The following is a 25133-nucleotide window of genomic DNA, read 5'->3' as shown; positions in this document are numbered from 1 at the left end:
TTGGAAAAGAAGACTGGAGACAGGATTCTATGGGTTTCTTCATCTTTATTTTCTAAATCACAAGCTTAAGGAGCTTGAGAACCACTGAGATGCAATGTGTATTTTCTACTTAGTTTTGTTATGTCCCTTGCCACTACAGAACAGCTACATTCCTTTCAAGTGTTATTTACTTTTTTAGTTTGAGAAAAACGTTAAAAATCCAAAAAATGTAAATACAAATATATAACACATATCCAAATTTATCACCCAGATTTAACAACTGTTCATATTTTTCCAAATTTGACTCTACTCTTCCTTTTGCAGAAATAAAACACTGTAATTATAACTGAGGTCTCCTTTAGCCACCACTTCCAGTCTGGTCTCCCCTTCCTCAAGTCAATCACTATTATAAATTTAGTTTATAATTTTTTAATCCTTTTTTAATTGTAAAGCATAATTTTATTAAGAAAATCATTATTTCTATGATAAAATCAGAGATATTCTGATGGAAGAGGAATTTTTAAAAATTTTAGTCCTTATTTGTAATAAAAATAAAAACAACTCTGGGTCAAATGGTTTTTCTAGTTCTAGATCCTTAAGGAATCACCACACTGTCTTCCATAGTGGTTGAACTAGTTTACACTCCCACCAACACTGTAAAAGCGTTCCTATTTCTCCACATCCTCTCCAGCATCTGTTGTTTCCTGACTTTTTAATGATTGCTGTTCTAACTGGTGTGAGATGGCATCTCATTGCGGTTTTGATTTTCATTTCTCTGATGACCAGTGATGATGAGCATTTTTTCATGTGTCTGTTGGCTGCATAAATGTCTTCTTTTGAGAAGTGTCTGTTCATATCCTTTGCCCACTTTTTGATGGGGTTGTTTGATTTTTTTCTTGTAAATTTAAGTTCTTTGTAGATTCTGGATATTAGCCCTATGTCAGATGGGTACATTGCAAAAATTTTCTCCCATTCTGTAGGTGAGCAAAGTATCACAAGGACAGAAAACCAAACACCGCATGTTCTCACTCATAGGTGGAAATTGAACAATGAGAACACTTGGACACAGGGCCGGGAACATCACACACTGGGGCCTGTCGTGGGGTGGGGGCATGGGGGAGGGATAGCATTAAGAGAAATACCTAATGTAAATGACGAGTTAATGGGTGCAGCAAACCAACATGGCACATGTATACTATATGTAACAAACCTGCACGTTGTGCACAAGTACCCTAGAACTGAAAGTATAATAATAATAATAACAACAACAATAATAATAAAAAATAGGCCAGGTGCAGTGGTTCATGCCTGTAATCCCAGCACTTTGGAAGGCCAAGGCGGGTGAATCACGAAGTCAGGAGATGAGACCATCCTGACTCACACAGTGAAACCCCGTCTCTACTAAAAAATACAAAAAAAATTAGCTGGGCCTGGTGGTGGGCGCCTGTAGTCCCAGCTACTCAAGAGGCTGAGGCAGGAGAATGGCGTGAACCTGGGAGGCGGAGCTTGCAGTGAGCTGAGATCCGGCCACTGTACTCCAGCCTGGGCGACAGAGCGAGACTCCATCTCAAAATAAATAAATAAACAAAACAACTCAAGATGAACTGTTTCAATCGTATATTATCTTAACATGTTTAACATCATGTCCTAACCACTGAAACCTGCTCTCCTCTCTCTGGACCTTTCTAGTTAGCACCAGCTGCAGGTTTCTTACAGGGTTGTTATAAGCGACAGAGTGAAGAAGATACCCCCCAACTTTGTTCTTATTCAATTAGATTTAAAATGGTGTTTTGTTTTGTTTTGTTTTTGTTTTAGTTTTATAAAATGCCATTCCTTATTGTTTTAGCCAGAATCTTCAGATGAGGGCAACAGTGACAAATGAGCAGAAGAGGATGGGATGAGGGACTTAAACTAGTAGTAAATTTATGTATTTATGGGTGGCTCAGTTCACAACTTCGTTAGCTAATTTCTGTTAACTGAGGTGTACCTATGATGTTTTATGCAGGAAGAATTAAAAGTATTGCTAGAAGATCTAAGAATTATTTCTACGTTTTTCTTCATTCATTCAAACAGTGAACAGATATCTTAGGTTGAGTTCCCTAGCAGCAGAACCAGAGATGTAAATGTTGGTGGAAATGATTTAGAGGGACAGCTTCTAGGTGAAATCTGTAAGCAAGTGAAGGACTCAGGAAAAGGCCAATGAAAAGAGGTGGTTTAGCTAAAGGCTGGCCTCAGCCTCTTCGTAAGGAGTTCTGGAGCGTGAATGTTACTACTCAGTTACCCCATCTGAAGGCAAGAGCACCAGCCTTTTTCACCCTCATATCTCTAAGTCATTGATTTAGGGCTGCCCTGAGGGAGAAAGGGAGGCAGGCACCTGTGACCTCCCAAGCATTTCTGGGTGAGGTAACCTCCATTAGTAGAAGAAAATTCTCTAGAGAAAGTTTAGCTTTGAGCTTTCAGAAGTCAGCGCTGCAGTAGCTGGGGTATAGTTGCAGTTGGTAGTAAAGGAGATCTACTGCAACAAACCTTTACTGAGTTCCTCTTACGTCCATAGTACTGTTCTTGAGAATACAACAATGAACAGAATGACAGACAAGGTCACTGCTCTCATGAAGCTTTCTTTCTAGTGGTGAGAAGATAGGCAATGAACAAATAATTTAATAAACAGGAAAATATCAATGCTATTAATAAAGTGAAAATGACATAAACATTTTTAAAGGGTAATGTGGTAAGGAACAAATGGGAGACTACTTGAGGAGAACTCAAACATTGATATGTTTGGCAGCAATTATTATTTTCATAATTGTAGTTTATTTGTGGTGAGACATTCTGGCATTTCAGCAGCTTTGTCTGTTCTGGAGAGTCGGTAGCTGAATTGACCCAATGCAGATTTGATCTGTAAGCGAAGTAATAGCCAGCCTTTCACATTTACAGCAATTAGAGGGTTGTAAGAATTTTGTCAAGTGACAGTTTGGAATAGGACTGCAGCCAACAGCTCACGGCACCAAGCCAAGTTAAGGTCTCTCACTAGGGAAATAGAATCATTCGTGTCAGCATGCTTGTAGCAGTGAGAACCAGTCCATTGCTCATCTTTTCTTGACTGAACTATTGCAGTAGCCTCCTGGTTAAGAACTCAGCCTCTAATCTCTCCTTTCCATGCCTCACATGTTTCTACCAATAAAGCTGATTACTTACTCTTCTGCTCAGAACCCTGCAATGACTCCCGTTGCCACTATCTGTTTCACTTGTCTTACTTCCACCTACCTTTCTCTCCCACGTATGCATAAGCCATATGAGTTGCCTGTGGTTCTTAGGTATCACATACCATATCTATTACTCCCCAACTTGTTCCATGCAGCTCTTGTTGCCTGGAATTCCCTGTCAAGTCTACCCGGCAAACTCATACTTTATCTTCAAAATGAAAATCAAAGTGTTTTCCTGTAAGAAAATATCTTAGATCCTTCCCTCTTCTTTTCCACAAGCAGATATTGGTTCCTTTCTTTGTGCCACCATAAGCATAAAGTGGGGTGCAAAAGAGCCTATGTTTGATAAATGAGATTGAAAAATGCGTATTGAACTACACGGAATGCAGTCAGTATTGCACTTCTTCCATTTGGATCTCCCGTCTTTGTGAGTTCTTTTTCAGAGATGCTAGGCATTGAAACAAAGTAGCAAAGTAAGCTGAAGTTAGGAGGAGACCCTTAAATCACACAATAATAAAGTGTATCAATAACATTGCTCTTCCCAAAATATCCTTCTTTAATTTTTAATGAGAACAAAAAGGTTTTTCTTTAATAACCAATAAAATCCAAGAGTGTTTTTAAGGTGGTGTTTTTCACTTTTAGCTCATTGTTTTTTGTTTCTATTTTTGTATGTTTTGGAATGTGTCTTCTTAAAAACTTTCATTAATGGTTAAGTTTCGAGCCACTGACCTAGAACAGGCTTTGGTATTGTAGCTGTCATTTTTTTTATAACAATTACATATTCCCATCTCTGTCTCCTTTGCTAAACAGAGAGATCTCCTTAAGGGCAGGTATATATCTTTGAACTTCCTACTTCCAGCATAATACCTGGAGTATAGTGGATGTTTGATAAACATTTGTTAAACAAACGAATGAATGTAATGTCTCTTCCCTTCCATCCATCTTTGAAACATCCATTTAGAGAATCTTCTCCAATCCAGTCTCTGAAATGGATAGATGATTGGTTCTCTGATGGCTTCATATTTTCCGTGAAATGAAGGTCAGACTCTTCAGAATGGCAACGAAGACTGTACACTCTGGACTTAGCCTGCCTGTCTAACTCTGTGTCCTTCCGTGCAACTGTATCCTAGACATGCTGGGTAACTAAGTGTAGCCTTAAACTTCTCTTGCATCCCCCAACTTCTACATGCTTGTTCCTCTGCCTAGACATACTTTCTACTCATTCCTGCCAGTTAAAATCAAATTTCATAATCAGGACTCTGTTCTTTTCCATCAGGATTAATTGCCTTCTCTTCTGTATCCCCACTGCACTTTGTTTTGTTTTCTGTTATAGCCCTTGTCATCTTTTGACATGAATTTAATTTAATTGCCTTATATCTATCACCCTGTCTGTCATGTGAGCTCCCCGAGATTGGGGTCTGTGAACTATTCATTCTATAAACCATGCCTAATAACCTGCTTTGCACACTGGAAATGTATAAATATAATTCATTTTATAATTAGTATTTAATACACTCATGTGTTTATTCTTTGGCTAACCATTTTTTACATGCTTACAATGTTGAAGGCATAATGATAGACACTAGGTATATGTAAAAAAATGTTATACCCTTGTCTGTAGGCAGTATATGTCTTGTGAAGGAGATACTCATGTGAACAACTGAAAAATTTCTTAAGTGTAAAGTGCTTCCTATAGAACAGTAGTTCAGCTGGGAGGATAACAGTGAGAAATAAGGAATGCTTCTAAGAGGAGGTGACATTTGAGCTGAGTGTTTAAGGAATGGACCTTAACCGTTTGTCATAAAAAGCGGGGGAAAGGGAAGAGAAAACTTTCCAGAAAGGAGAAAAGGTGCACACAAATAAACCTGGTGTGTAAGGAACTTCTAATAGCTCAGTATGGCCTCATGGTACATGATTGAAGTATCTGAAATGCATCCATCTCAGCAAGCATTGGGAACACCTACTACATGCTGGTTACTTTTCTAAGTGTGAGTGATAACATCAGTGAACAAGTACTAAAAAGGCCAGTCTTCATGTTTATCTATAGTTGCTGGTGAGAGGGAGAATGAGATCATTAAAATATGTAGTACATCAGATAGTGATAAGTGTTATGGGGGAAAATAAAGCAGGGAAGAGGGCCAGAGCAGAGATTACAGTTTTAATAGGTTGATCAGGCAAGGCCTCGCTGGGAAGGTTGACATTTGAGTAGCACTGGATAGTAGCCTATTTCCAGTGTTTTGCCTCTGTAAACATGCCTATTTTTTTCTAAGTTGACCCACGTATTAAGTATTTTGTTTTGGTGTGGTTTTGAAGACGTTTTGGCTAATCTTAAATAAATTGCAGTGATACCTAAACTCGGATGAGAAAACGGGACAAATGAACCACATCCTCATGTTCATCCTGAAAGAGTAGAAGAGATTTCCTAGGAGATGAGGAACTTTTTGGTCCCACATGATGTAAGCTATGTGATATCTTTAAAAGGTGCCATTGTTGAAATGCCTACCAGCAGGAGTCAGAAAATGCTGCACATACCTCCTTCTTGGCATCATTCTGGAGGCTCTAGATGGTGATCACTCTGACACAGTGCATAAAGTGAAAAAACTGATTGCATTTATACCAAGATATAATGAAGTCCAAGATATAATGTGGTTGATACTAGAACAGAAAAATGCATGCAGATGCTGAACTTGCTCTGCAGCGTCAGCCGTCTTCAGTTCAACTCAGTTTCCTGAAAGTGTTGGCTCAGGACAACAGCTCCTTGCTATTTTCCTAATGATGGCTTAAATATTTTTGTATTGAAAGAAACTAGGTTTATTATGGAATAGCTTCAAAATTTACATCACTGTGACATAGGGCTAGAGAGTAAAAGAAGTTTTAAATCTTAAAAACATGTACATCAAATTTTAAGATAAAACATAAGATGATGAGAAAATATGTTTAGAGAGCTGCTTCAGTCTTCTGCCCTCTGATTCCTCAGAGCTTCTGAGGTTCCTTTTCCTCTGCCATTAAAATGACACTGGGGGCCAGGTGCAGTGGCTCACACCTGTAATCCCAGCACTTTGGGAGGCCGAGGCGGGCGGATCATGAGGTCAGGAGATAGAGACCATCCTGGCTAACACAGTGAAACCCCGTCTCTACTTTAAAAAAAAAAAAAAAAAAAAAAAGGGCCGGGCGCGGTGGCTCAAGCCTGTAATCCCAGCACTTTGGGAGGCTGAGGCGGGTGGATCACGAGGTCAGGAGATCGAGACCATCCTGGCTAACATGGTGAAACCCCGTCTCTACTAAAAATACAAAAAACTAGCCGGGCGTGGTGGCGGGCGCCTGTAGTCCCAGCTACTCGGAGGCTGAGGCGGGAGAATGGCGTGAACCCGGGAGGTGGAGCTTGCAGTGAGCCGAGATTGCGCCACTGCACTCCAGCCTGGGCGATAGAGCGAGACTCTGTCTCAAAAAAAAAAAAAAAAAAAAAAAAAAAAAAAAAGTAGCTTGGCATGGTGGCAGGTGCCTGTAGTCCCAGCTACTCGGGAGGCTGAGGCAGGAGAATGGCGTGAACCTGGGAGGTGGAGCTTGCAGTGAGCCCAGATCGCGCCACTGCACTCCAGCTTGGGTGACAGAGCGAGACTCTGTCTCAAAAAAAAAAAAAAAAAAAAAAAAAAAATCTGATCTTTGACAAACCTGAGAGAAACAAGAAATGGGGAAAGGATTCCCTATTTAATAAATGGTGCTGGGAAAATTGGCTAGCCATAAGTAGAAAGCTGAAACTGGATCCTTTCCTTACTCCTTATACGAAAATTAATTCAAGATGGATTAGAGACTTAAATGTTAGACCTAATACCATAAAAACCCTAGAGGAAAACCTAGGTAGTACCATTCAGGACATAGGCATGGGCAAACACTTCATGTCTAAAACACCAAAAGCAAAGGCAGCAAAAGCCAAAATTGACAAATGGGATCTCATTAAACTAAAGAGCTTCTGCACAGCAAAAGAAACTACCATCAGAGTGAACAGGCAACCTACAGAATGGGAGAAAATTTTTGCAATCTACTCATCTGACAAATGGCTAATATCCAGAACCTACAAAGAACTCAAACAAATTTACAAGAAAAAAACAAACAACCCCATCAAAAAGTGGGCAAAGGATATGAACAGACATTTCTCAAAAGAAGACATTCATACAGCCAACAGACACATGAAAAAATGCTCATCATCACTGGCCATCAGAGAAATGCAAATCAAAACCACAATGAGATACCATCTCACACCAGTTAGAATGGCGATCATTAAAAAGTCAGGAAACAACAGGTGCTGGAGAGGATGTGGAGAAATAGGAATACTTTTACACTGTTGGTGGGATTGTAAACTAGTTCAACCATTATGGAAAACAGTATGGCAATTCCTCAAGGATCTAGAACTAGATGTACCATATGACCCAGCCATCCCATTACTGGGTATATACCCAAAGGATTATAAATTATGCTGCTATAAAGACACATGCACACGTATGTTTATTGCGGCACTATTCACAATAGCAAAGACTTGGAATCAACCCAAATGTCCATCAGTGACAGACTGGATTAAGAAAATGTGGCACATATACACCATGGAATACTATGCAGCCATAAAAAAGGATGAGTTTGTGTCCTTTGTAGGGACATGAATGCAGCTGGAAACCATCATTCTTAGCAAACTATCACAAGAACAGAAAACCAAACACCACATGTTCTCACTCATAGGTGGGAACTGAACAATGAGATCACTTGGACTCGGGAAGGGGGACATCACACAACGGGGCCTATCATGGGGAGGGGGAAAGGGGGAGGGATTGCATTGGGAGTTATACCTAATGTAAATGACGAGTTGATGGGTGCTGACGAGTTGATGGGTGCAGCACAGCAACATGGCACAAGTATACATATGTAACAAACCTGCACGTTATGCACATGTACCCTAGAACTTAAAGTATAATAATAATAAAAAATAAAAATAAAATAAAAAAATAGAAAATTAAAAAAAAAATTACACTGGAAGATAGGCAGGGGTTGAAATGAATTGTTTAACTTCTTTTGCTAAAAATGCAAAATATATTGTTTTTCCTATGATGCAATTGTATCTTCCTTTATGAATATCTATCATAAAAACTCAATAAAACAGGTAAATGATAGAAAACTTAAACACAGATTTTCTTTAAGGTAAGAGTTTTCCAAACAGTGCTTATTTATATACTATTTTTTGTTTGACCTGGGTGGTTAAAGTCTGATAAACATAAAACTAGAGAATTGGGAATTTTTTCTAGTTGATGAACAGCCAAAATGAGAATAAAGTAATTCATGGATTAGAGTGTGTCAAATAATAATATGCTATATACAAAATGCAACTTATATGGTAAATTTTAGATAACATGTATTATGTGAAGATGTATTTTGGGTTATTAACCAAAACAGACATACCTAACCAACTTCATAGAGAACCTGATTCCTCTGGTAGCTTTAAACTGCACCAGACTAGCTTGTTATTTGTCTTGATGATAAAAAATATTCATTTTAACTTTATTTCTTTAAATTGCCTCTGACAAAATATCTTTTGATATTTAATCTCATGCAAAATTGAGTACTGTACTAAAGATGGTACATTATTAGTTTGGTAAGATAAGCTCCCTTAAGTGTAGTATGAATTTGAAGTCTTCAAGAAAAGGAATTTTTACCTGTTTTGTTCACAGACATTCCTCCAATCTCTAAAGCAGTACTCACTGGTATTCAATAAATATTTGTTGAATAAAAGATCATAGAAAGTCCTAACATGAAAAAGTGGTCACTCACTAATTTTGTCTTTTTATACACTTTTATGTTGTTACTTAATTGATAAAGTCTTTTTAAAAAGGTAATATATACTGTATTTACTGCTAAAGATTTACGTGGTGGGTACAGTATTCATCAGCCACACCCACTGGTTGCATGTGTGTGCATCTTTGTACCCTCATTCAACTTTGTATTTTTATCCTTATTTCATTCCTCTATTTTTTTTTCAAAAAACAATTAGAAAATATGTTTTTCTGTTCAAATAAGGGACCTGCACACTGTCTTTCTTTTTTGTCAGGAAAAAGGAAAATGATGTTCCTGCAAAGAAATTAGGTCATGTTGAATGCCTAAAATTTACGAAGCTAGAAAGCTAGTTTTCAGAGTGCAGAAAAAATATCCATTTTTCTATATACTATTTTAGTAGATTTGTTTTTATTTCTAAAGAGTGGACAACTTAGAACTTTTTCAGTTAGTTAAAATATTCGATTATCAGCATGGCTTTGACTTTGGAAGAATTTCTTTTTAAATAGTGTTAATATAGTAGTAGGAGATGTGGTGGAGGTAAGTAGATTTTGTAAACACATTTTGAAACGTTTAGTTTCCATCAGGTGACTGTTTTGCTGTGGCTTTTTGCTACCAGCTGTTCCCAGCAAGACCCTACCTCTGAAGAGCAGAGTGTTGTATCACCGATAATATTCTATGAATATTATCCCCTAATGTCTGCCTTCCTTCTATAGTTTGGATGTTTTGCATCTGAGCATATTAGTGATGAGTGATTGACTACCAAATAAACTGCCCTACAAAATAACCATTTTAAAATATAGAGTCTTCAGCAGCTTTGGCAGAAATATTTTACTTATACTAAAAGGACTTTTCCCTCAAAGCGTTCCAAATATTCAAAACACTGTATAATAATATTCTTTCTGTCTCTGTCTCTTGCTCTTTTGTCTTCCTTACTTTTTACACTATCACATTTCTTCAGTGTTCTACATTAATTCCTTCTGTAGAGATGAGTAATCTTGGGCTTCAGGAGGTTAGGAGATTGACCAAACTAGGAAAAGACCTCAGATTTAGTCTGGTGCTGGTTTTCAACACTGCAATAATCATAGCTCATTTTGTCTTCTTCTTTTTTCTTTTTTCTTTTAATTGTACATTGACAGTTTATAATTGTATAAACTTATGGGTTCTGTGAAGAGGGAGTTGTGTGGGGAAAAAAATGTATAGAGTCCAAAACGATGTTATACCTTACGAATACAATGCGAAATAATTAAATCAAGCTAATTAACATATGCATCACCTCAAATAGTTAACATTATGTGTGATGAGAACATTTGAAATTTACTTAGCAATTTTGCAATAGGCAACACTGTTATTAACTAGAAATATTCACCATGTTGTACAATAGAAATCAAAAAGAAGAAGAAAACACGTTCTTCCCGTTCAAAATTCTATACCCTCCTATTGTTCTATCGGATAGCAACACCGCTTTTAACAGTGACTGTTTTTGTTTGAGGGGCTAAGGAAGTTTCTTGCCTAATATGGCAAAGTGAATTTGTCTTTTATAGATAGGGCTAGGGGATGGGATGCCACTACTCTGCGGACAGCTCAGACTGTAAACATCAAGGGATTCTTAAACTTGTTTACATCACCTTTTACTAAGTACCACTCTATTTTATTAGTGATAATTCTGTTTAGTCCTCTTTATCTTTATTTCTTTACTCATTTTAAAGTAAGTCTTGTGAAAGTTATGTTCTTGATACCAAGGACTCATCTTCACTTGAAAAATATCTTTTGACAGCGTTTACTTCTCTCAATCAATGATGTTAGGCTTATGTCTTACTGGTAAAAATTGCCATTTAATTCTCTTTTCATAATTAAACTTCTGTTTGAAATGATGAGCAGATGGGCATCGTGGCTCACTCCTTTAATCCCAGCATTTTGGGAGGCCGAGGGGGGCAGATCACCTGAGGTTGGGAGTTCGAGACCAGTCTGGCCAATATGATGAACCACCATCTCTACCAAAAATACAAAAATCTGCCAAGTGTGGTGGTGCATGCCTGTAATCCCACCTCTTCTGGAGGCTGAGGCAGGAGAATCACTTGAACCTGGGAAGCAGAGGTTGCAGCGAGCCAAGATCATGCAATTGCACTCCAGCCTAGGCGACAAAGCAAGACTGTCAAAAAAAAAAAAAGGAGAAATGGGCAAACATTTTTTCAGTGTTGCCTTTGTTCCATATTCTGTCTTTCCTTTCTCATGTTTGAGTCATATTATTGTGTGGACCATTCCTATAGGCATTTCTATTTTAATGAACTATAAAGACAGAGAAGATTTTCGTCAGCTCTTTGAAACTCTTGTGTGTCTTCTTTCTTCCTCACTCTTATGTTTAACTATTATTAATTTTCTAAAATCAATCTAACTATAAATGAGTTAAGATATAAGTTATTAAAATATCATCCTTAAAGTAAACATCACTATTTTTAGATATTGTGCTCCTCAATAACTTAGAAGATACTAACTTAATGTACCTTTATAAACAATCTTTCAGAACAGATCGTGCTTGCTCTCTCTTTCCTTATTTTGACAAAAACTTGGTCTTTACACAATTTAATTGCTTTTATTACATGTGGAATAATTTTAAATTACTATTGAAATATTAATAACTCTAATTTTTTTAAAAGACTTTAAAGTGCCAAAGTTAAGAATAGAGTTTAGTACAGTATTCCTTTGAGCAGCCCCTTTATTGACACAGGCTTGAGTTGATAGATGCTGTAGTTTGTAAGATAGTCAAAAGTGAGAACAGTGATAACAAATGTCAACACTTAGCTGAACATTCTAATTCATTCATCGAGTATTACTGATAAATGTTTTGTACTGGAAAGACATCTCTTTTTTAAGCTTTAGGCTAAGAACATGTGACTAAAATGTGTTTTAAGTTTTCTTCTCCCTAGTATTGTTATGACACTAAATTTTCATTAGCTTATATTTCAAAGCTGTTTTTGAGAGGAATAATTCACAAGAGGACTGAAGCTGCAGGAAATAAAATATTCTCTTAGGGTCATTGTTTATTTGTGTGGAGAATTAATTTTTTTATCCAAGTTGCTCATAAATGCGGAGCAATGATTTTAATCAAGCACCCTCTGAAAAAGAAATACTATATTGTCTTTAAGAGTCAGTTTATGCTGCCTGTAACAACAGTAGTCACCTTATTACTTACTAAGTTAAAGTTTGCAATTTTATAGTATATCTTGGAAATCGAGCCTTTTCTTATTGTATTAAGTCTTATGCAGACAATAGTGGATTGTTTCCCACTTACATAATGAGGGTAACTTACTGAAACATAAACCTACTAATTTCTTAAGTTCATTATTATTTTACATATTTTACTAGCCTTTGCTTTTTTTTAATGTACTAGATGAAGGGACTTATTACAAGAGCAGAACAAAACCACCTTTATCCTATAAATTTCTCTTTCTCACATACTACTCCACTAAAAGCCACATTTCCCATTTGCATTTATTCTCATTTTAGTCTCTTTTGGAAATCATCTGATTTGTGCTTGTTTTCTCAAACCTGTGATTTTTATTTCTAGCACAAAAGTCTTTTGAGAAATCTAATTTGACACGTTGTATGCTATCAGAATTCAAGTGTTACAGAGCAACTTCATTTTCTTTTTAAAATTAGAATTCAGGTTTAATTTACTTAATCTGCTATGAAGCTCAATAATTATTAAGATAACAACTGAATTTCCTTTCTAATAATGATGCAAGAGTTCCTTTTTCTATTTGGTGCTGGAAGATGACATGTTGTTGCCCATTAAATATGTGAAAGCTGAGGTGAGAAATTCGTTATATTACTATAAAAATCTGTGTGAACACATCTATTTCCCTTCCTCATCCACTCCCTTCTCTATTGCTAGAATATTAACAATAAGTAAGTTTAACTAAACTTTGTTCTTGATTTGTTTAAAACTTTAATGATTAATTTGTTAGCGCTCTCTCTCTATATATATATATATGTCCTGCAGTAAGTTTATAAAACCCATAAATACAGAAAATTGATATATGACAATCCATTTGTTACATAGGGAACATTTTATTCATACTGAAGATTTATAATCACCAATAACTTGCCACAATGTATTTTTCACTTTCCCTACCATCCCACGGGGCTTTATTTTTAGACATAATTTAATTTGTTTTTTAGAGAAGATAAACAAAATTAGATTCTTTGTAAAGTGTAGTGCTAGGGCCATAAGAAGCAGTAGATTATGGGGGCAGGTGCCAGGCCCAGGAGAACCAGGATTATGGCGATGGGAGTTGGATAGGAATCAGGAACAGCAATAGGCCAGAATCCCAGAGAATTAACCGAAGAAACTGGTCAAGTTAGAAGGAGAACCCTTCCAAGTTAGATGCAAATAAGGCAAACAGTCTAAAATTTGTAACTGTCAATAACTGTATTGCCAGCATACCTGTTCAAGCTCCAAAAATGAGGAATCTGATGAGGAAGGTACCCACTGCAACCGTAAGTTCCAATTCAACTCCATCTTAGACATAAACCATCATCCCTTGACTAGTCAATCCCATACATACCTTCTCAACATGACTATACTTTCTAATACAGACCTACAGAGGCATTCCTTAGAATGCACCATTTCTTTTTTTTTTTTTTTTTTTGAGATGGAGTCTCGCTCTGTCACCCAGGCTGGAGTGCCGTGGTGCTATCTCAGCTCACTGCAACCTCTGCCTCCTGGGTTCAGGCTTTTCTCCTGCCTCAGCCTCCTGAGTAGCTGAGGTTACAGGCACGTGCCACCATTCTGGGCTAATTTTTGTATTTTTAGTAGAGATGGGGTTTCACCATGCTGGTCAAGCTGGTCACAAACTTCTGACCTTGCGATCCGCCCGCCTCAGTCTCCCAAAGTGCCAGGATTACAGGCTTCAGCCACCACACCTGGCCAGAATGTACCATTTCTTACCCCTAAGAGAATTAGCTTTACTCTAACCCACCATTTACTAGAGTAGGTTCCAGATTCTCTGTTTAAAAACAAAATCCAATGATCTAATAAATTTGGAAGTCTGTATATTTTATCCTGCACTATAAACTACATCGTTGACTTTCACGTTTTCGTATTTTTTGTTTATTTCATTCATTCAACAAATATTTATTGAATTCCTCCAGTGAGCCAGACATCTAGATGGGGAACAGAATGAGGGACAGTGTGGACGTGTTCTATATTCTTAGATCTTACAGTCTGTGTGGGAAGATAGTAAAACAAGTACTTACAGTATAGTGTGTTAAGGGCTGAATTAAGGGATATATGGCAAGGGGATCACATAGCAGGGGCACATAAGCTTGTCTACAAAAGGTCAGGGAAGGGATTTTTCAAGAAGTACCATGTATGCTAAAAAACTGAAGATCAAGTGAAAGGTAGGCAGGCAAGGAACTTTCAGTCACAACAACAACAATAATGATAACAAATATCTAAAGCTGGTATGTAATTACACCCCTGCTATCTGCCAGATACGGTGTTAGACACATTCCAAGTGTTCTATCAGCAATCCTTTTGAGTGGGCTCTATTACTTACCCAAAATCACATGGCCAATAAGGGGCAAAACAAGAATTTGAATCCTGATTGATCTGACTCCAAGATCTTCTTTGCACTACTCCACAGCTGCCTCTCAAAGCAATTAACTGATTTTTATTATATTTGTTCTGCTAAAAGAAAAATAGTTATTTGATGACATGTTAAGTTTATCTTGTTTTTTATTGTCAAGTGCTATTTATTACTTTTTAAAAAACAGATACACATTTTGCAATTTTAATAGATTATAGTAAAGTTTGGCATTTGGGTGTACGTTTCACAAGTATAACATCAAGGTCTGAAGTTCACTGTCCAGTAATGTCTTATACATAGTAGATAGTCAAAACAACACAATTGCAACTTCATGCTTTACTTTGAATAAGAAGTAGGGTAGTTTGAAAAAGTAACTTTGAACTCTTCAAAGACGCTACTCCTATTTTTAAAGTAGTTCTAATTCTCTGTGGGAAATAATCTTAGCTAGAAGGCAAAGATACAAAATTGATCCCCTTAAAAATACCTGACCCTACCTATCACCTGCAACTTCCTTACACACATTTTGGCAAGAATATCCATACTTGATGTGAATGTTGTATCTCATCATGTGAGGAGGCTCTTAACATCAGGATAGCTAACTGTTAATATTTTTTGAAGATCCTGATCTAAAGGAGGGTCAAGTAAATAGTAAAAAGTAGATTTAAGAAATATAATGGATTGCCTTAATCCCAACAGAAATGTTCAAAATCCTATGAAGTAGTTCTTTTTTTTTTTTTTTCTGAGACAGAGTCTTACTCTGTCACCCAGGCTGGAGTGCAGTGGCGCGGTCTCTGCTCACTGCAAGCTCCGCCTCCTGGGTTCACGCCATTCCCCTGCCTCAGCCTCCTGAGTAACTGGGACTGCAGGCACCTGCCACCACACATGGCCAATTTTTTTGTATTTCTAGTAAAGACAGGGTTTCACCGTGTTGGCCAGGATGGTCTCGATCTCCTGACCTCGTGATCTGCCCCCCTCGGCCTCCCAAAGTGCTGGGATTACAGGCTTGAGCCACTGCACCTGGCCCCATAAAGTAATTCTTGAGTATTCTTGGCATGCGGTATGGTAGTCTGGCTTTGGCACCTAGTGATGGCAGTTTGGGCCTGAATGTGTAATTCCTAGATTTGCTTTGTCTGTCAGCATACCAATCATTACCAAACTTGCCATCAAAATTATATTTAAACAACATAAATGTTATATTTTATTTATATATATATATATATATATATATATATATATATATATATAAATTTATTTTAGTTTCTCCTCTTCACCCTCAGGAGGTAATTTTGAGGTGTGAAGTGGTTACAAGAGATATTACCAGAAAGAAAAAGAGAAGTGAAGAACCTGGATCATCTATAAGTCTGGATTAATTCTCAAATTCTTTGTAATTTATACTGTATTAAGTCTACAGAGTATTGTTACTGAAATAAATTTCACTTGCTGTTTTTTTTTGGTGGGGGGGAGGGGAAGCAGGATGATGAACAAAAATCTTTTAAAAAATGCACCTGTACTGTATTTTTACTCATGATCAATCATCAGCTTATTTCCTTACTAACTATAAAATGTGTTGGTTTTACTTTAGGGATACAACAGTACAAACTCTTACACTTCAGCCTTCAGTTAAAGATGGACTTATTGTATATGAAGACTCACCTTTGGTTAGTAATCTAATCATAGAAATGTTTTCAAGTGTATTTTTGTATCATAGTTGTGTTTCAGTTTTTGGAGGCTGGATCTCTCATGGATTATGTATTAGTCTGTTTTCATGCTGCTTATAAAGACATACCTGAGACTGGGTAATTTATAAAGAAAAAAAGCTTTAATGGACTCACAGTTCCACATGACTCTGAAGGCCTCACAATCATGGTGGAAGGTGAAAGGCATGTCTCACATGGCAGCAGGCAAGAGAGAATGAGAACCAAGAAAAGGGATTTGCCCTTGTAAAACCATCAGATCTTGTGAGAGTTCCTCACTACCACAAGAACAGTGTGGGGGAAACTGCCCCCATGATTCAGTTATCTCCCATCGGGTCCCTCCCACTGGGTCCCTCTTTTGAATTATGGGAGCTACAATTCAAGATGAGATTTGGGTGGGGACACAGCCAAACTATATCAGATTCTAGTACGTTTCAGCCTAACTGGAAAGCGTTCATTCATGTTCATTTTAGGAGAGGATATTTATACACAAATTATTGGGAAGATAACATGTTTTCCTATTTTGTCCTTCTGTCTTCAGAGAGATTTAGAGAATGACAGAAATCCTCTATTGATTTCTTTTCTATTCCAGATTTTTTTTTAAAGTTTACCATCATTTTCAAATGTATACAGTTTGAAAATAGGTAAGGTTTCTAGAAAAGTTTTTAGAAGTGGTTCTATTTAATAAAATATTAGCCCAGTGTTTTAGACAGCTGGGAAGATCTAGTCCTCAACTTCCTACACAAGACCTAAAGAAATCTCAGCCTGCCAGGCATGTCCCTCTGTGCACATGACACCTTTGCAGTAATGGCACAAAGAAGTCATCATGGGAACCTCTGTGGTCCACACCCCAGGGAGTGGAGTCTTTCAGATCTCCTGCCTGAGTTCTCCCAGATTGGGCCTGACTTTCCCTCAACAAAGACCGGGTTGAGGATAGAAGCTACATGTTTTCTTGTTTTAAATTCAGTTATTTTTTTATCCTAAAATTTAAAAAAGAAATTTCTTATCAGTTTTTTTTAAAATGCTTTAAAATAATTGTGTTAGAAGGAATGCTCATTTCTTAATCTGTATTTTCTTAAAATATACCATCCTACGAGAAAAATTAGGATATGGTCCACTTTACGTTATATTTCTTACTATTTTTTTTAATCTTGAGATTTTCACTTAAATTCATTGGATATCTTCTTTTATCCACCCCTCAAAAATGTTTTTAAGACTTTTCTCTAGCTTTCATCTTTCTTTTCATGATGTCACCATCAACCCAGTCACCTTAAATCTAAGACTTTTATTTTTCCTTTCTCCTCTTCCCACCCAAGCAACTGCCAAGACTATAGATTCTGCCTCTACAAAACCTTCAAATCAGTCTAATGCCTTTTATTTCCATTTTTTTCATACCTCCCTCAAATCAGGTTCCCAAACCACTTTTTAGCCAAACTATTCTGCATATTGTTGCCAGATTAAATATCCTAAAGTGTAGCTCCAAGCTCCACTTCTATCATGTGTCAACTCATAACCATTAAATTGCATCCCATTACTTAACGAGGAAGTACCTATATCTTGGTCTGGCAGTTAAACCCTTAGCAGTAGACACCCAGTCTACCCTTCTAGTCCCTTTTCTCACATTTAACTTCTACTTCAGCCAGCATAGACTGTTCATAGTCACTCATTTCTAGATTTGCCCCAGGATTTCTTGAGTTTGACCATTGATTCTTTTTGTCTTGAGTAGCCACCTCTTCTGCCCTATCCATTTTGGGTCTATTACAATTGTATACTCTTTTAAAAGCTTTAACAAATTCAGTGTTCTAATGTCCACAATGATTGTAATGTCTCACTCTTCATGACTCCCATGGCACTTTCTCTATTTGTTATACTTGTTTTAAATCTCTCCTACTCTTGGGTGTGAGATGTTGTTGGGTATCACTACCATGGGAATAATTTTAATACTAAAATGAAATAAAAAGATTACTGTAGAGTTGGCAGTTTAGTAACTACGTGAAGCTTTTGGTAGAAATCCCAAAATTTTGTTTCCAGCTCTGCTATAGATATATGTGTGTGTGTGTGTGTGTGTGTGTGTGTATGTGTGTGTATTCTCATAACTTAAATAAAGCCAGCTGTTATAAATTCAAAGCAGTAAGTAATGAAGTTTTAATAATGGCTGTCTTCATTTAATTGTTTATGATAAATTTTCTGTCTTCAAAGGTTAAAGCAGTAAAGTTGGGTCACATTCTGGTAGTAGATGAGGCAGACAAAGCTCCAACAAATGTCACGTGTATTTTAAAAACTCTAGTAGAAAATGGAGAAATGATTCTAGCAGATGGAAGACGCATTGTTGCAAGTGAGTATTTTAAAAAGCAATGTTTCCTTTAATGCATACAATGTTTATATCTCTGTATCAAATCACAAACTTAGCTGGGTACCTACTTACAAATAATAAGCCTAAGTTCAATATAACTTAAGTTGCCTGTATTGACAATCATTTATAAAAATTAATACATCTGAATCTAGCTTTGTCAGTTTTAATTTTATAGCCAGCAGGCATCTTTGAAATTTTTAGTAGTAGTATTAGTACAAATCAACTTTGTATTTTTCTACTCTGACAATACCAACATACAACCCTTGTACTCATCTCTCAGTTATTTGTGTATGATTTTTTTTTTCAATTTGCTCATTATAATAAAAAATGCTGGACTTTTTATTTTATAGGTACAGATACATGTGATGAACACGTGTATATATAAAGACGTATATATTACACACACACTCCTACCTTAGGAAGAAGTTATCCTCTGTTTTTTATTATCTCCTGCCCCCCTCCCACACACACCCTTTTTGTTGTTATTGTTAGGAAAAAAAATGAAGAGAGATTAATCTTGTCAGTGTATTTAAACTACAAGGAGCAATTTAGTTTGTCTGATGCAATGTGAGACCATTTCCTAAATTTAAAATTTAAAATGTTTGTGTCCTGAAAGGACTTGAAAATCTGTAACTAGCCATTGAAAATATATAGCCAACCAGAGTAACCAAACAAGTTGAGACTAATAACTAACATCTTCAATACTCAAAGAGAGTATGTAAGGAAAACTCCATTAAAAAGGTACAAGTGCATCACCACAGAGATATTCTGGGACAGCATCATTGCAAGATTGCCATTTTTGAGCCTGAACTTAGCACTAACAAAAGCATTCTAATATTTCAGTTTCACAATGATTTTATGTGAAAAATTAGAATTTGAGTTACCCTGAATACTTTCTCTTAAAAAAAAAGATCATTCAGACTGTCAGAATTCTGCCTGTCCTTATGAAGCATTATGAGGACAGTGAAATGGAAAAGAAGAAGGAATTGCTGAAACACAAGTGTAGTTTAAGAAGTAATTATCTCCTGGCAACCTTCAACATTCTCTGATATATTTTTGAGGAAGAGTCATTATAATTTTAAACTCAAGTATGATTGTAGCTGACGTTTTGAAAAAGAGCACTTGAAGCTCTTTTCGATGTAGTTTCATGAACCATCACTTGTAGGGTTACATTTTTCATTTTCTTTACTTTTTAAATTTTTCATTTTTTATTGTCATTTTTGTTTTGATTAACTGATTAAATTTTGCCTATAGCCACATACCCTTGTTATTTTCCACTACTAAGATTAATAGGGATCAGAGTTAAAACTATTGGTTGTATTGCTGTACATGAATATGTACATGCTGAAAGATTACTTTTTGGTATCATAAAAAAATGAGAGTAGGTTCTTCCAGACTCATCTCAAATAAAGCTGTAGGTACTTCACAACTATCGTTTTTTAAAGATGGGCAACCTAAGGGTGGGGCTTAAATAAATTAAGATAGCAAGTGGTTCTTCCTGAAATAACCATAATAAAACTTTTACTATCTTAAATTATTTTCTGGACTTCCAATTCTATCTGAAATGTACACTAGCCAGTAGAAATACCTTTCACATTTACACAAAGAAAGCCCCAGTCAACTTAAGATCACTTATTTTAAGAACTATGGTACAATCCCATGATTGGAAATAAATCAACATTGTACTAATGAGTTTGACTAGGTTTTTAAGACCTTTATTCTATTAACATGTATTTAGGTTGCAGGGTGCACGATCTAAACAGGAATAACTCCTTTGCTGCGTAATGGCGGGCTCTATGCAAAAGGATGTGGTTACTGATTTGATAAAAAGTAAAGAAAGTTTGGATTATCCTTTAGCTATTCCTATTCCTTGAATTCTCTCTTATTATGGATTACTTTTTTTTTTTTTTTTTTTTTTTTTTTTTGAGATGGAGTCTCGCTCTGTCACCCAGGCTGGAGTGCAGTGCTGCGATCTCGACTGACTGCAAGCTCCACCTCCCGGGTTCATGCCATTCTCCTGCCTCAGCCTGGCGAGTACCTGGGACTACAGGCGCCCGCCACCGCGCCCGGCTAATTTTTTGTATTTTTAGTAGAGACACGGTTTCACCGTGTTGGCCAGGGTAGTCTTGATCTCCTGACCTCATGATCTGCCCACCTCGGCCTCCCAAAGTGCTGGGATTACAGGCGTGAGCCACCATGCCCGGCCTCCCTTATTATGGATTTCTATCTTTAATTTTTTTAAGGACTAACAACATCTCAAGCCAGGCTTAAGTACCGTAAGTCTACATTTGGACAAGGTTGCTTTTTTTTAGATATACACTGAATGTATATAAGAGTGCAAGTTCCTGTATAATTTAGTATATGCTTTATCAGTGTTTGGTTCTTGAGCAAATTTTTTTCAAGAAAGTTTTTGTTTCTGCAACCAAGTTATCACAGCCAAATATCTTAGAGCTTTTTATAATTGAACAGTATAACTATTTATGTTATCTTCAAGACTGTTGCTTGATATTTTTAAGAATTATTAAATATTGATAAAGAATAAATAGAAATTTTGTTTTTCAGATTCTGCTAATGTGAATGGAAGAGAAAATGTTGTTGTGATTCATCCTGATTTTAGGATGATTGTTCTGGCAAACAGACCTGGATTTCCTTTCCTAGGCAATGATTTCTTCGGTACCTTAGGTAAAAACTGTAATGATAATAACAATACCAATAAAAACCCTGCTCTAATGGCTGTCATTGAATGCTTATCATGTGCTATGCCACCATCATAATCACCTTGTGAGAATACTTATCATCCCCCTTTTAGTGAAGAAAAATATCTGATATTCAGAGAGGTTTTTGTTTTGTTTTGTTTTTTTCCAAGATGGAGTCTCGCTCTGTCACCCAGGCTGGAGTGCAGTGGCATGATCTTGGCTCACTACGACCTCCACCTCCTGGGTTCAAGCAATTCTTCTGCCTCAGCCTCCCCAGTAGCAGGGATTACAGGCATGTGCCACTGGGCCTGGTTAATTTTTGTATTTTCAGTAGAGATGAGGTTTCAGCATGTTGGCCAGGCTGGTCTCAAACTCCTGACTTCATGTGATCCACCTGCCTCGGCCTCCCAAAGTGATGGGATTGCAGATGTGAGCCACCCTGCCCAGCCCAGAGAGATTATTTTTTGATAGTGTCTGGGATAATGAGTGGTGGACTTGGGCTTCATATCTAAGTCTATCTGATCCCAGAGTCTTTTTTCTTAAACCATTACAGTATACTTTGTTGTTTAGGAATTCTTGGAATAAAACACAAAATGAGAAATGGTTTTACTTTTGTCACATCCCCCTAACCATGAAAAAGATTGAGGTCAGCTCTGAGAAGACTGATTCACATTGATTGGAGAGGCCCTGGGATAAACTTACTCATCAAAAGTCTTTAAGAAGGACTTCTCTTCTCTATAGCAAGTATATAATTCTGGACTCTCACACTCAATGTGAAGCAGGCCCAGTCTCTGAGTGGGATCTTTGATCTAGCAATTACCCATAAAGGAATTTATCCAAGGAATTTACCTATACAATGTTTAAGTACAAGGATAGGCACTATAGCATTGTTTATAGTAGAAAGTATGCAAACAACCCTAATGTCCATCTAAGTGGGACTGGATAAAGAAATTCTTTTGTATCCACACAGTAGAATGCTATGCAGCTGTTTAAAAACAGAGAATAAGTTTACTGATGCTGCTATAAAAAAATCAATACTCAAAATAGTAATTGAAACAATAAGTCAGTAAAGTGGGTATAGTAGTTTACCCGTTCATGTGTTTTGGAAAAGGCAGGAGGGATGGATACATGCAAATGCTTGTACATGCATAGAATTTCTCCAGAAAGGTCCACAAGAATCTGATAAGGCGTTGTTTGCAATGGAAGTTAGGGATGGGAATATAAAATACTCAGTTATACTGTTTTGTAGTTTTTATTATGTACAGATGTTACCTTAAAAGTTACTAACAATGGCCGGGCGCGGTGGCTCAAGCCTGTAATCCCAGCACTTTGGGAGGCCGAGACGGGCGGATCACGAGGTCAGGAGATCGAGAGACGATCCCGGCTAACACGGTGAAACCCCGTCTCTACTAAAAAATACAAAAAAAATAGCCGGGCGAGGTGGCGGGCGCCTGTAGTCCCAGCTACTCGGGAGGCTGAGGCAGGAGAATGGCGTAAACCCGGGAGGCGGAGCTTGCAGTGAGCTGAGATCCGGCCACTGCACTCCAGCCTGGGTGACAGAGCAAGACTCCGTCTCAAAAAAAAAAAAAAAAAAAAAAGTTACTAACAATTCGTAGATTACTGATGCACTTAGAAATGTAATAATGTAAACACACCAAAGAAAAGTTGTTTCTAATTGTAAAGAGGTTTGAGTTATTTTATTGTTTATAGGTCACCCCTTATACCCCAAGTCACTCCTAATGCCTATAAGAATACTCTCTGTTCTGTCTCCATCTTCCATCCACCTCCAAATCCTCATACTGTGCCATCTGCTCTTGTTTCTCTTATCTACCCCTATTCATCCTAGTCACTTCTTATTGATCTTTAGCCCTTTGCTCACTTTCATTCTCTGCAACCCTACTCTTCTTTTGGAGTGGTTGCAATATATACATATGTGACCCATCCAACTCCCTGGCCTCTTGGCTCCTTGGATGTTTTTATTCCAGCGGTCTTATACCATATCTTAGCCATTCATGGCTAGTTTCTATAACTGACACTTCTATAATTTCTGTTTCCTATTCCTATTCTGTCCTCATTTGTCCTTGGGATTTTTATCTCATCCATGCATTCACCACCTCCAGTCTTTCCAGCTACTCCCTGTAGTACACCAAATCCAACAACTCTTCAAATGTGTGAGAAGCTTCAATCCATTGATCCTACCACCTTTTCACTTACCCATCTTGATATATTTTCTTCTCCTTTACCTAGGCTTTTTTTTTTTTCTTACCTAGCTTCAATTCCATGATCTTTCACATTTATGACTCCCTTACATATATTCTTCAGCTTCCCTGTTTCTCTCTTAGCTTGTCTTGTGCACTTGGAACCCCTCCGCCCTGGTTACTGCCAACTCTCTGACAACATTGAACCTACACATGTACAACTGAATGTGGTTAGAAAAAGCCCAAAACTGACCAATGTCATTTCACATTCTTAGCAGTGGACCTCAAGTGTCCCTAAATGCAATCACACCATGCTTTGCTAGACCTTTCACTTTCCTCTTCTCATATGATAATTCTTATCTTCTCTCTCCTCGCAGCTCCAACACTGCTGCATGAATTTCTTTTTGTTTTAAAATTATACAATACTTGAACATTCAATTACTGCAAGTGATTGAAATATAGAAGGGCTTATGGAGGGGAAAGGGAAATTCTCCTTCATTTTCCCACCAGTCTCATTCCTTTCCCATTGCTAACCAGGATTCAGTTTACTGACTTTCTTTTAGATTTCTGTTACTTTCTCCTGTCTTCCTACTGCACTGAGAAAAATGAAAGCAATTAAAAACGAATGTCCACAGACTCCTACAACCAAGTCTTCCACCTACGATGTTCTGCTTTCCCACTTGTTGCAGGTCAACTGTTTGCATTCCCATCTAGAGGGAGTTCCTCCAGCTGAGCACCAGATCCCACCTTCTGAAGGTTGCTGCTCTAGCAGTTCTGCCCTCCCTCTTCTGTATCAGCAACTTCCCTACATTATTCCCATCTGCAAACAATCAAGCTATTTCCTTCATCTTCAAAACACACACACACACACACACACACACACACACCCCTCTTAATCTTACTCTTTTTGCCACCTATTGCTACTTTTTTTCTTCTCCTTTGTAACAAAATTCCTCACAGTCCTTTGTACTCAAAAGAGTTGTCTACACTTGAAATTTCCATTTCTTCTGCACCATCCTCACTTAAATTCATTCTAATCAGATTTTTGCTCCCATTACTCCACAGAAATGGTTCTTATCTAAGTCATTAGTGACTTTTCTTTTGCTAAATCCAGTGGTTGATTCTTAGTCCTCGTTGTACTGAATCTACCCGCAGTATTTAATATATTATATAGTTGATACAGTTAGGCACTTTCTTCTCCTTGATGCATTTTCCTTCACTTGACTTCCAATACTTCTTCAAGTATGTTCTTGGTTTCTTACCTTAATAACTATTCCTGCTCAGCCTTATTTGTTGGAGCTTGTTAGAATGTCCCAAGGCTCAGGCCCTGGTCCTCTTACCTATCTATACTCATTCCTTTAATAAAATCAGAATGCCTCATGTTTTAGACTACCAATTATATGCCAGTTATTGCCAAATATTCATCTCCAGCCCAGACCTTCCTCCTGAACTTCACACTCATATCCAGTTTCCAGTTCAATACCTCCTGTCTTGAATTTAACATGTCCATGATGAACTTACTTTTTTTTTTCTTAAACCTAATTTATAGTCTTTTGTAAATCTCTCTTAATGACAACTCCAAATTCATTTTTTGTTTCTCTCTTT

General features: G+C 37.2%; 1 protein-coding gene across 2 annotated transcripts in view; it reads left to right on the top strand.

Moving 5' to 3' along the window:
• Positions 1 to 25133, top strand: part of VWA8 (von Willebrand factor A domain containing 8) — a 395340-nt gene that overhangs the window by 211530 nt on the left and 158677 nt on the right. For both annotated transcript variants that reach the window (XM_050766153.1, XM_050766152.1), the window contains exons 22-24: positions 16170 to 16245; positions 18481 to 18616; positions 21197 to 21316. In XM_050766153.1, the coding sequence (XP_050622110.1) occupies positions 16170 to 16245; positions 18481 to 18616; positions 21197 to 21316 (332 nt within the window). The remainder of the gene's footprint in view (positions 1 to 16169; positions 16246 to 18480; positions 18617 to 21196; positions 21317 to 25133) is intronic.

Source organism: Macaca thibetana, chromosome 17, assembly GCF_024542745.1.
Source record: "Macaca thibetana thibetana isolate TM-01 chromosome 17, ASM2454274v1, whole genome shotgun sequence".
NCBI classification, from domain to species: domain Eukaryota; kingdom Metazoa; phylum Chordata; class Mammalia; order Primates; family Cercopithecidae; genus Macaca; species Macaca thibetana.
Note: the sequence above shows the minus strand (reverse complement) of the source record. Positions and strands in the feature narration are given on the sequence as shown.